This window comes from Papaver somniferum, chromosome 11 (assembly GCF_003573695.1).
Source record: "Papaver somniferum cultivar HN1 chromosome 11, ASM357369v1, whole genome shotgun sequence".
NCBI lineage: Eukaryota > Viridiplantae > Streptophyta > Magnoliopsida > Ranunculales > Papaveraceae > Papaver > Papaver somniferum.
Genome location: NC_039368.1, coordinates 120,336,905 through 120,350,417, shown reverse-complemented (window position 1 = coordinate 120,350,417; position 13,513 = coordinate 120,336,905). Strand labels below are relative to the sequence as shown.

Below are 13,513 nucleotides of genomic sequence, written 5' to 3'. Positions count from 1 at the left end.
AATAGTTACTAAAGGGTTTTTGTTAACTTGTATATCCGTATACATGTTAAGGTTTAATAAAGAATTATTTTACTTCTTCGAAAATTGTGTTTTTTTTGTCTTATTCTACTAGAAATTGGTTTTTCTTTCACTAAAAACAACGTTTTTTTGTTCCCAATGCAAAGAATTACTGTTTTCAACGTAATAAAACAAACAAATCTTGTTTCCAATGCAAGAAATTGTTATTTTAATGAACCTTAATATGTATATGGGTATACAAGTTAACAAGAAAAACACAAAGTTTATTTCATCTTAAAAGTTTATTTCCTTCTAAAAATTTATTTTGAAATAAAGAAAAACACAAATTTCCAAACTTTATTCTCTCTCTTTCTTATACTCCCTCCGTTCTTTTTTAATATGCCAGTTTCTATAAATAAAAGTTTCAAAAAAATAGGCCAGTCTCCTGATTGGGAAAGTCGAATGTTACTTTAATTTTTTGGGACCACTTTTCTCTTAACTTCTTTTGATGACGAGTGTCATGTGGACCACTTCACTTTACTTCTTTTGCTAGCAAGTGTCACGGGAACCATTTCACTTCACTTCTTTTATTGACAAGTATCATGAAGACCACTTTAAATGATTAATTCTCTTAATTTCCTTAAATTTCGCTAAAAACAAAACCAGCTTATTAGAAAAAACGGAGGAAGTATTTTATTTTTCCATCTTCTCTATCTCCGTCTCCTGGAGTTTCTTCATTGAAGATGAAGATTACAAAGTTAAACTATGACAATAACAATTTTCCTTTCAAAATCAGTTTATATTGTTTTGAATTTTGATCGATGGGTGTGCCTGTATTATAAATGCTTTTGATATTGATAGAATTAGTTCCTCAGATAAAAAAAAAGGAATATCAGTTCCCCATTTTTAGTACCATAAATAAGAAAGAAAGAATCCGAATTTAAGAGATTTTTAGATATCCATGATTTCAAAATCTTATTGTTTTAGGACACTCTAAAATTAAACCCAAGTTTCGTCAGTAATTTGAATATCCGTTTTTCAGTTCCTCAGATATCCACGATCAATTATCATCAATGTTTTTGAAACAAGAATTGGGTGAATAAAATTTATCATATTAATTCCATAACATCTTTGTTGAATTTCACTTTCTTCCTTCTCTAACAATTAATGTCTGCAAACTGAATCACTCGCTGCTAATGGTTGAATCATTCATCTTCTCTGATTTGATCATTTCCAGGAAGAAATTAAGCCAAAAAAATTAATACGAACCCAAAAATCATAATCCGAATCTTAGTTGTGCAATACAAAAGCCGAGAAAAATTATTCCAGTTACAAAAAGGGATGAATTTATGGTTTAGATATGGAAAGGGGGATGTTAAGCATACTAGTCTTACTCAAGACTCTCAACAGAGTCAGTCGTCTGACCTAGTTATTAGCCAAAGTCTCTAGCCTATGTTTACGGCATGACAAGTATTTTAAGTTTGTTAAAACTCTGAAACAAATCTGTAACAATCTTTGAATATCTTTGAGTATAAATAAAACATTAATCTCCACTGCTTAGGCGTGGAAGATATTCACCAAACATCATTCTGACTTGGTATCAGCCTTCGATCCAGTCGCTTCCGCACATATCAATCACCTACCAAAACAAAACAAAACAAAACAAAAAAAAGAAATCTGAAATACACACTCCATAAATGGCAGATACAACAACTACTCTCATAAATGTTCAGATACATCATCTTGTCACCTTGAAGCACACAGAGACAAATCACCATCTGTGGAAGGAACAGTTTAGACCCATCCTTAAAGGGTATGATCTGTCAGGTTTTGTTGATGGCACAAAACCAAAACCACCACCTAATCTTCCTGAATCTGAAGATGTAAATCCAGCATTCACAGCTTATGAATCCCAAGATTCATTGATCGTTGGTTGGCTGAATTCAACTCTTACACCTGAAGTTCTTAGTGTTGTCTCTGAACTAACTACTTCCAAGGAAATCTGGGATAAACTTGAAGCTGAGTATGCACCAAAAACATTTGCTCATCAAAGTTGTCTCAAGAAGCAACTCCACTGCATGACCAAAGGTAACAAATCCTTAAAAACTTATCTCAATGATGCAAAACATTTGTTTGACCAGCTAGCTACTTCTGGATATATTGTGTCAACTGAAGAAAAGAAACAGTGCATCAGCAATGGCTTGAATCAAACTTATGATCCAATCGTCACTGCTCTTAGCACTGTTGAAGGGATGGACATCCAGACCTACACCTCACATCTGCTCTCCTTTGAAATGCGGGTTGAACAACAACTTGCACAAATTCAAGCTCCAGTTGCAAACTTTGTTGCTTCTAGTTCCACTATGACTACTAAGAATGAACCACGACGGTTCAACAACCAGAATCGTGGACCGCTTCCTCCAAATAACAATCGTCCCCAAATGCAGCCCAACAGGAATCCAGCTAATGTAGAAGTCTCCTGTCAGATCTGTAAAAAGCGGAATCACACTGCAGATCGTTGTTGGTTTCGTCATGACCAACAAAAAGTTACTCAACATAAGCCTCCAACAGCATACCTTGCTTTTCCTGGTGACTCTTCAGGTGCTCAATGGGTCACAGATTTTGGTGCAACTCATCACCTGACTGCTGATGTCAAGAACTTATGTATTCCACATGAGTATGATGGCACTGATACAGTTAAAGTTGGTAATGGTAATACTTTGCAGATTGCTCATATTGGCAATGCTGTCTTTACTTCTAATAATAGGAAGTTCTGCCTGAATAATGTTTACCATGTGCCAAAAATAAAAACAAATCTACTATCTGTTCATCAATTTTTTAAGGATAATAATGTTTGTTTTGAATTTCACACAGATTTTTTTGTTGTGAAGGACAAAACCACGGGAGCTTTGCTGCTAAAGGGGAGGAATGAGAATGGATTGTACGTGTTAGATGGAGTGGGAGACTTAAACAAACAAGCAACTTCCTTTTTCTCTGCGAGCATCCCTATTTGGCATCAACGGCTTGGTCATCCTATGTTGAGCACAGTTTCTAAGATAGTTAATAAATTTTCCCTACCCTATTTGAATAAACATTTTGGTTTCTGCCACTCCTGTCACATTAGCAAGAGTAAGCGTTTACCTTTTTCTCGTAGTGCAGCTGAATATGCACCACTAAGTCTTGTAGTTTCAGACATATGGGTTTCTCCAAAATTTTCAAGAACTGGATATCGTTATTATTTGTTAATTATGGATGCTTTCTCTCATTATACCTGGGTTTTTCCAATGATAAAAAGATCTGATGTGTTTCTTATTTTCACTCAGTTTCATAAGAAAGTTGAGAATTTAACTGGTCATAAAATCAAAGTTTTTCAGTCTGATAATGCTCTTGAATACAGAAAACTCACTTCCTATCTAAATAATTCAGGTATACAACATCGATTTTCTTGTCCTCATACTTCTACTCAAAATGGTCTTGCTGAGCGTAGAATAAGACATGTTACTAAAAGTGGTTTAGCACTATTGTTTCATGATAAGCTTCCATCAGAATTTTGGTCTGACGCCTTCACCACTGCTTGTTATTTAATTAATAGATTACCAAAGTCGTCTGCAGAAGGAAAAACTCCTCTAGAGCTTCTCTACAACAAAAAGACAGATTATTCTTTCCTTAGAGTCTTTGGTTGCTTAGCCTACCCATGTCTCAGACCTTACAATTCCCACAAACTAGAGCCTAGGTCTTTACCATGCATTTTCTTGGGGTACAGCCCATCTCATAAAGGTTATACGTGCCTTCACGTTCCTACAAATAGGGTGTATATTTCTAGACATGTTAGGTTTGAGGAATCGACATTTCCATTCTCTCCTTCTCCACAGCAATCTCCTGAGGTGATTTCTCCAACACAATTTACTAGCACAGAGATTTTAAGTTCTCCTGTGTTTCAATCATCTCCTGCTGTAACTGTGCAGCAGTCGCAGACGTTGGAGCCTATTTTACAAGCATCTGCATCTCCAGAAGCATGTTCTCCTGCTCACAACGGTGTGTCTCCGCTGCCTTCAGATCTTTCAACTAATATGCAGCTGTCTATGTCTACTGCATCACCTGATATGCAGTCCCAAGATTTAACGCAACAGCAAGGACATCAGATGATTACTAGAGCAAAGGCAGGAATTACTAAACCAATACAAAAACTTTGTCTCTCTGCTTCAAAACACCCGCTGTGTGACGCTGACTTCATGGAACCGACATGTTACTCCAAGTCTTGTTCAATTCCGGAGTGGAAAACGGCCATGGACACTCAGATTAATGCATTAGTCAAGAATGGCACATACTCTCTGGTGCCATATGAAGCTGGTATGAACATAGTTGGCTCTAAGTGGGTTTTTCGTGTTAAACATAATCCTGATGGCTCAATTCAACGCTATAAGGCTCGTTTGGTTGCTAAGGGTTTCAACCAGCAGGAGGGTTTAGATTATGGAGAAACTTTCTCACCTGTCATTAAACCTTGCACTATACGGATAGTCCTCTCTATTGTTGTTAATAACAAGTGGAATCTACGTCAGTTAGATGTTGAAAATGTGTTTCTGCATGGGGTTCTTGAGGAAGAAGTGTATATGAAGCAGCCTTCTGGATATGTTGATCCAAACTACCCAACTCACGTCTGTAAGTTGCATAAGTTCTTGTATGGACTTAAACAGGCTCCACGTGCGTGGTTTTCACGTCTCAGCAATCATCTTCTCAAAATGGGGTTTACTGCATCCACTGCAGACTCCTCATTGTTTATAAAAAAATCTGGAGCTTATGTTGCTTATGTGCTGATCTATGTGGATGATATCATTGTTACGGGCTCGGACTCGACCATGGTGGATAATTTGATTTCAGATTTGGGCTCTGAGTTTGCTGTAAAAGATATGGGAGATTTATCTTATTTTCTGGGTGTTGAGGTCTTACACCAGGGGCAATCCTTAGTCTTGTCACAAAGGAAATATGTCTCTGATCTACTGCGACGCACAAATCTAGATGGCATCAAACCAGCGAGCACTCCTCTAGCAGCCAACGTTAAGATACAGAAAGTTGGTTCTGAAAAGTTTTCAGATCCTACACTCTATCGCAGTGTTGTTGGTGCACTTCAGTATCTTCATATTACCCGTCCAGACATCTCTGTAGCTGTCAATAAAGCTTGTCAGTATATGCATGAGCTTTATATAGAACATTGGGAGCTAGTTAAACGTATCTTGCGCTATCTGAAGTACTTCATAGACTATGGGCTGTTTTTTTACACCTGGTGTTGATTATACACTACATGCATACAGTGATGCAGACTGGGCAGGAAGTTTAGATGACAGGAGATCCACTTCTGGCTACTGTATCTACTTTGGAGGAAATCTTGTTTCTTGGAATGCACGGAAGCAGAAAACGGTTTCAAAATCATCCACTGAGGCTGAGTATCGAGGTGTTGCAATAGCTACCTCTGAGCTCATATGGATTCAGTCTTTACTTGTTGAGTTAGGTGTTGCAACTCCAACACCTTCTATCTGGTGTGATAACATTGGAACAACGTATCTTGCTGCTAATCCTATTTTCCATGCTCGTACAAAGCACATTGAAATTGACTATCACTTTGTCCGAGAAAGAGTTGCCCGCAAGCAGTTACATGTTAAGTTTGTCAGCAGTCGTGATCAACTAGCTGATATCTTCACCAAAGGGTTATCCTCTCCAAGATTTCAGTTCATCAGGCACAAGTTGCACATTAGTCAACTCCAGTACAACTTGAGGGACGGTGTTAAGCATACTAGTCTTACTCAAGACTCTCAACAGAGTCAGTCGTCTGACCTAGTTATTAGCCAAAGTCTCTAGCCTATGTTTACGGCATGACAAGTCTTTGAAGTTTGTTAAAACTCTGAAACAAATCTGTAACAATCTTTGAATATCTTTGAGTATAAATAAAACATTAATCTCCACTGCTTAGGCGTGGAAGATATTCACCAAACATCATTCTGACTGGGAAAATGAGAGATGGGCAAGAAGAAGGGAGGATGGTGTCCAAAAATTAATTTGGGTTTTAGATAATATAAAGTAATGAGGCAAGTAATAATCATCTAATTTTTCTATATGAGTAATCAATTTTTGTTGTGAAGAATTGAAATTCAGGGGTCTCTTTAAGGATTATCCACCTTGTTTAGAGGGTAAATCTCTATTAGCCAAAAGAAGAATTAATACGAACTCATTTCAGAATCTTCAATTTGTTTCCCATGATGTTAACTTTTAAGTTACTGAGAAGAAAGAACAATAGAGAAGTAAGAAGACGGAAAAGGAAGAACCGAAGAAGTTCAGCAAGAAAGAGAAAAAACAGACCCAAAAAATAAATCAAAGTGACATTTACACGTGGTTTTATCTTTATGGAAAGATTGGCTCGCCACGTCAACCCGTGCTGTGAGTAGAGTGCTATTGGGAGTGCGCAATAACATTTCCGTTAATAATCCTTGGGATGCAGTGTATTGTTGTCCACTCACATAATAATATAATATGATTATTAGTACTACATTTGATCAAGCATTCAACCTCTTGAGGGCACGCAATGTAATGGTAATGTTGGTAGGTGGTGGCGTTTCTTCCCATTTTAATTTTTGTTTGTGTTCATTTACTCGTATGTGGATAGAGAACAGAGATATGATATCCATTTTGGGATTAGAGATGAGGCGGATTGGGCCTGAGCATTCCCTTCTTCATTTGGGGAAAGGAAAGCAGCTCAGCTGAACAAACAAACACAATGAGAACACTATCTTATTGTCTTTTTAGTAACTAATTTTTCAGTTATTGATACGCCATTGTGTTCTTCTTTCTTACACATTCACAAATGCCAGGAACTAGAAATGCTCAAGTAGTTGTAGAACTGGTGGTATCTGTAATGAATATTTCTTGCTTTATGCACGCAAAAATCTTACAGAACCGGTATTTGTGTCTGAAATGACAATTCTTTTCTTGTGCATGCAAAATAATCAATATTGTAACATTTCTTTTGTCTTGACGGGTATATATACAACATTGATGTTCCCCTCTAGTCACTGTGGTGGGAACTGATTTAGGAGTCGCTGGTTGGGAAATTATTGATTCCCTGACACCACCATGAATTGCTCAAATATCATTCCCAAGAGCATCATGCAGTTGAGAAGGATGGCTATCCAGTTTATATTTAAATTCTCTTCCATATTATTTCAGGTATTCTCTATCTTGATGCATTTTTTGATCCTTGAGTCTATTTGGCCAAGAACAAATATGCATAGATCCATTTTGGCTTGGATTAATAATAGTTTAACTTTATCTAGTTTCCTCAATTTCGTTCTTGGACTCCAGAATTTGGGGACAATTTGAGAAAGTTGCTTTCACTTTTAGAGGCAACTTGAACTAGCTGATTTCAGATTGGAGGAAACTTGAGTTGGTTGATTCCAGGTTTGAAGGCAACTTGAGTTGGTTGATTCCAGTTCGGAGGCAACTTGGTGATGTTTTTGGGTCCATTCATGCATATGAAATTATATTATACATATATCTTAGAGTAGTTGCGACGAATCTGTGGTGCAATGGTAACACATAGTTGTGTTGAGTTGCTGTTATAGCCAGTTGAGTTGGTGAAGATTAGGTTGTGTAGAGTTGCTATTATAGCTAGTTGAACTGGTGGATATTAGGTGAATGTACAGGGTTGTTGAGCTTCCAATTTTCTGTGTTTGCAGCAATGCTGGATGTAGTGGATGTCACAGTGGAGGTGGTTTGTTGTGTTAGCAGTAGTGGTGATGGTAGTGGATGTTGTAGTTGTAGTGGGGGTAGTTGCGGGAGACAATATGAACTTGTGTTGGATGCGCGCAAACTACTAGGTATGTATGTGTTACATACCATGAACATCTATGTAGTTTTATACATCAGTAGGTGTAGTATATCTATTTGGATGTCATTTTGATGTCATTTTGCATTAACGAACCTGTGGTGCAACGGTAGCACGGCTGAATCCATGTCAGATGATGTGTGTTCGACTCACGCCGATTTCACTTTTTTGTGTATCCTTTTCCTTTGCAGACAACTTGTCATAATTGCTTCCATATGTGGAGACAACTTGAACTAGTTGCCTCCATATTTGTATACAACTTGAGCTAGTTGCCTCAGATTCAGAGACAACTTGAGCTAGTTGGCTCCGTTTTTGTTTTGCAACTTGTTCCTACACTCTATTTATTGGAGACAACTTGAGCTAGTTGCCTCCACTTTTAGAAACAACTTCAGCAAGTTGCCTTCAGATTTGGAGACAACTTCCACAAGTTGACTCCACATGGTGGTGGTGGAATTGGTGGTTGCTGGTGGTGATTTGCGGTGGCGGTGGATGAAAGCGGTGGTGGTTGGTGGCGACGGTGGGTAGTGGTGGTGGTTGTCGGTGGTGGTGGACAATGGCGCTGGTTGTTGGTGGTGGTTGGCGACGGTGGTGGGTGGTGGTGGTGGGTCGCGACGGTGGTCAGTGGTGGTGGTGGGCGACGGTGGTGGTAGTGGGCGGCGACGGCGATGGGCAGTGGTGGTGGTTGTTGACGGTGATGGACAGTGGTGGTGATGGGCAGTAGAGGTTTTCTTTTTTCCTTCCGAATAGTGGTTTGTATACACTATAAAAGAGGTATTTTAGTAAGCTATTAAGTTTAGGGGTATTTGTAAAGTTCATAAGGATATTTTTACAATGACCTCATACTAGAGGTATATAGATAATGTTCCCGGTAAATTGATATTTTTGAGAAATTTAGTATCCCATAACAATTTGGTGATGGGGGAAAGAAAACTTGAAAGACCCCCATTAAATGGCATAGATCCCAATTTGGCTGGGTTTATTTAGTCTAGATGGGCTAGCCAGTGATAATACTACTAAATACTAATGTGTCCAATGTATATACTATTATTTATTTATTTATTTTGCAAATAGACTTGCAACCATATTTAACTTCGTTCATACATGATCATACCACAGGACAACTTGTACAAAAGAACCACAAAATAAAGAGGTTCTAATTTTACAAAGAACTAAAGGACTTAACCGTTCCATTAGCTTTCACCTTTCTAGAGCTATACCTGATACTATCTTACAATAACTACTACCACCAGCTTACTGTTCTTGATTAAGCCTAGCTGCAGCTGCAACAGAAGCAGCTACACCACCAGGGTATGTAGCCATATTAGGATTGTTCCTTAGCTCAGCACTAACCACACCTTCAGCATCCTCGCTGGTCACAGTTTTATCCTTGTGCAATTTGGATGTCGCATCCGTGAGAACATCGGAGAGTTTTGTTTTCTCTTCATCGTCAGTCAAACGTGCATTAGCACTAGCGGCGGATTGAGCTTCAGCGGCAATACCACCAGGAATGGTGGGATTGATACCAGTCGCTCTAACTTCAGCTGCTTGTATTGCTGCTGCGTCACTTTGGTCTATCGGTTTATCTCCGGCAGTTATTGCCACCGCTTCTAATGCTTCACCTATTGTAACTGCATCTTCATCCACTGTTGATGTTGTTGTTGCTGCTATGGGCGCTGGCCTACTGTATTCCGAGATCACCTGGCCTGCAACTGATTCAGAAATGATACACCTACCTGGGGCATCAGTTTCGGCGACAGTAACTCTTTGATCGCCAGTGATATCAGTCACATCAGTATGACCAACTAGTCCAGCGTTTTCATTTTTTGTTGCTGCAGATTGCATAGCAGCAGCAGCACCCCCTTTTTGAGTCTTGCCAAGCACTAAATTCTCAGCAGTCTGCATCATAGCAGCATCTCGAGGGGATATAGGTTTCGAAGCAAGTTCACCAGAAACATGCGGAAACACATCACCATATTTAATAGGCTCTTTCTGTTGATTAGAATCGAGATTTGGTTGTTCTTTCAGATGAGCAGTACCCATGTTCTGTTCATGGGATTCTGGCCTTCTTGGCTGTTTCTGACTCATCTCTTAGCAAGTCTTTAGGTATTATTTATGTGGAAGACTGAGAGCTCAAGTTTGAATGAATTAATTTGTCTATGTATATTATCAGCGAGTATTACTGTATCAATGTCTAGTCCTACCTCAAAAAATTGGAAATGGAAGACGGTTGGAAAGCAGAAGCATGCCTATATACGTAGCTAGTAACTGGAACTATGCAGCTATCTCTTAGCCCTGCTAAGCCTATGCGACTGCTATTTGATGCTTCCCATGGCTTTTTGCTTACACCAGCCAACAGAGTTCAATAGGCATCAACTTAAATGGCTTAATAGTATGGCAAAATTCCTAGCAGGAAGATTCAGATCCCATTAATAGTATCTGATCAGATTAAAATACATGAAAATTGCTCATTAATAGAGAACATAATTACTACATGGTTTATGGAAGAGCTGCTTTTTTGTGTGATCCCAATTGATGATTTTTGTCCCCGTTCTTAGTCTTCTTAACCAATCTGTCCAACACAGTCGTCATATACTTCTTCACCAATTTGCCATATTTGATTCCTTTCACGCCCTTCTGTTTTATCACCATTAATTGGTTATTATCATTATCACAAGTATCATTCTTCTCTTCTTTGATGAAGTGATGGCTTAGCGAAAATCTGCCACCTCCAGGAGAGCTGCTACAGTAATGTTCAAGCTTATTTCCACTATTTATAGCTTTTCCCTGATGTCCTTCGCTCATTATCAACTTCCCTAATTGATGATGACCAGTATCATGTGCTGTTGTTGCTATTGATTCATCTTCATTATCTACTTTGCTTTCTATTTGGAAATAACTAGAACCAGTAGCACCATTATTCTCATCATCATCAGTTTGCATTTCAGAAATTTGCATGGGTTTTCTGGTTCTCCTAGACATTCCAGCGCTGTAGTGATGCCATTTATTTGGCTCCCATGCAATTCTAATTGTTGCCATACGACCCGGAACTTAATTTAGTCTTCAGCTAATTACTTAAGCGGTTTGTCTCCAAAATCTGATTAAAAACCCAAACAATTGATTAAGAGACTCATTTAATTGGTAGGTTTAGAGTATATAATCAACAACAAAGTTTAGAGTATGTAATCAGCAAGTTGAATGAGGTAGTGAATTATATGTGTGTGTATAAGGTCATTGTCATAACTAATCAGATTGATTACTTGTTGTTTAATAAAATGATATGTCTTGTGATTTGTTTGCTCAAAAAGACACTGAGAAAGATAGGATATCTGTTTCATATATGAATGCGTGAATAGAAATATAAACCTCCTTAGTTGGTAATACCAGCATAAAGGCACATTACACCTACTGACCTACTTTTTTGATTTGAGGTAAACAAAGGGTGTTCCATAAAACAAAAATCATCTTGTAGTTTCTTACCTGAGTGGAGTTCTTTGCCCTCTTCGGGCTACTCTGACCAAGAAATGCAGCACATGTCCTGATCTTCACCAATACCAGCTGCACTACCTTCTCCCTCATCTACACTCTAGGATTTTCTTCCTTGCCCCTACCTCCAGGGCCTTTAACCATTTGTCTTGGTGTGTTTTAGGGGCGTTGAGTTACTGCAGAGACTTTAGAAGACTGGCTACACAATACAAATTTACAGGTTCAGAGATATGTAAATCTAAACAATGGACTTACCAGATTCAGAATTTGCATAATCAAGGTCCGCGGTAGGACTCTTTGATATTAACAATTCAAAATAAACGACATAATATATGATCCGTCTATTTTCACCTAAGGAGGTTATAGCTAACTACCATTCCGTTTGTGTTGTGGTGTTTGCCAGCAGCAAATTGTAAGTGCATGATTTCTGTACATTCAGTTGAGACCTTGAAACCTTATACTGGGTTTCTGGGTCTGGTGATTCTGGTCTAACCGGTGCTGGTGGATTCACAACTACCAATTTCTAGAAAAGACGTAACATTAACTTGCAACATATAAATACATAGTAACATCGTGAGTGAGCGAGTGACAGTCAAATGCAGTGTATAAATAGTTACCTCTTCCATAGGGACCGATCTTCAAGAAGTACAAAATACAGTAAAAGGTAATCCCTCACCATCTTGTTATCTCCTATCCTGCACCTCCTTTTTATTCAATGCTTATCCCGTCAAAGTGGGCTAGGTCACACTTCAACCGATCTAGATATGCTTACATTTAAAGATAGGCAATAACCCTTTCATTCGCAAACTCTGCAGCACCTACATATAAGTGGAGCACAGATCTACTATTACATGGCAAATAAATTGGTCACTAGTTTATATTTGTTGCAGCACCCAGTAAAACTGTATCACCAACATTTTTTCTTTTTGCTTCATGATCAACTGGTTTGCACAGAATTTCATAGTTCTTGTCAAACCCCATCTGTGAAGGTGAGTTGGACGATATTACGTACATTAGCTTACTCACATAAAAATCCATAGCAAGTGCATTCCCTTTCTGAACAGTTAACATAACAGCACTCATACGGTTCTCATACGCAATAATCTCAACCAACTCCATTAAAAATTTCCCTAGCCCTTTCCCTTGCACACGCTCTTCAAGCTGTAGTTCATAAACATAAGTCACCGGCACCTCTTCCTCCAATACAAACCTATACTGGACAAAACCTACAAAAAGATTCTCCCCCCCATGATCAGTAGACGTTGCATTATCCGTAATTTCTCGAACAAATATGTAACGAGCATCATGCGCAACCATTTCTCTACGTTTAACTTTCTCTTCGAAAACCCATTCTTCTGGTCCATATATAGCTTCCATATTGACCTTAAGAAGCTTTTGAATATATTGTTTCTTAAATGAAGATAGACATGACCCAATTCCTGACTCTAAGTATACAGACAGACCGTTTCGATTGAAATGAAGATAACAAGATGGAAGTAACGAAAAGAGATGATCTTTCTCTGAATTATTATTAGCATTTCTTATGATTTCGTCTATTAATTTCTTCTTTTCTAAAACTTCCCTTCTATTCATTGTTCTTGCAATGCAATAACAACTTCTCTATCAAATCAAACCCTAGATTTTAACATTTTCACTCAACTCATGAAATTAAAACTCCTAATTACAAACTTGAAGACTAAAAAACTATACCTGCAGGAGTATTATCGATTGCAGAAGAATTATCCCTTGCGATGATTTCAAATCGAAATTGATGGAGAAACATCGGATTATCTTTAAACATTTTCCTCTAGATTTCACAAGTGTTCTTTTCCGGAGAGCATGAGAATAGACCAGGCAAGAAATGCGGTTTGCTGATAGTGTAGTTCAGGAGGTGTTTAAGTTGAACTACTCCTGTACCCTGTAGGGGTATTGTCATTGAACCACTGGTGGATCGGCAGTTCTAATTTTTTTTCTGAACCATACAACGCACTAATCAAATTGGTGGGGCCCACTTTTCTTTTCTATTTTTTATTGCACAGAAACTAGCCAAGCGTTACGGCAATTCCTATGACAATGGCCAAATGAAAATGTTTGTTGAGCTACGTGGATAGTCAAATCGGGTTTTCCACTATGGTAAATCATAGGGCGACTGAAGGTTAA

At 38.3% G+C, this 13,513-nt stretch overlaps 2 protein-coding genes across 2 annotated transcripts; both read right to left on the bottom strand.

Annotated features, from left to right (window-relative positions):
• Positions 1–8,894: 8,894 nt before the first annotated feature.
• On the bottom strand, positions 8,895–10,580 carry LOC113323158 (late embryogenesis abundant protein D-34-like). Its single transcript, XM_026571428.1, has 2 exons — positions 10,362–10,580; positions 8,895–10,220 (listed from the first exon to the last, which is right to left on the bottom strand). The coding sequence occupies exon 2, from the start codon at positions 9,953–9,955 to the stop codon at positions 9,122–9,124; it is 834 nt and encodes a 277-aa protein (XP_026427213.1). The 5' UTR covers positions 9,956–10,220; positions 10,362–10,580; the 3' UTR covers positions 8,895–9,121.
• Positions 10,293–13,072, bottom strand: LOC113323159 (N-alpha-acetyltransferase 40-like). The gene is made up of 3 exons (XM_026571429.1): positions 11,971–13,072; positions 11,348–11,552; positions 10,293–10,964 (listed from the first exon to the last, which is right to left on the bottom strand). The coding sequence occupies exon 1, from the start codon at positions 12,944–12,946 to the stop codon at positions 12,224–12,226; it is 723 nt and encodes a 240-aa protein (XP_026427214.1). The 5' UTR covers positions 12,947–13,072; the 3' UTR covers positions 10,293–10,964; positions 11,348–11,552; positions 11,971–12,223.
• Between the last annotated feature and the right edge of the window lie 441 nt (positions 13,073–13,513).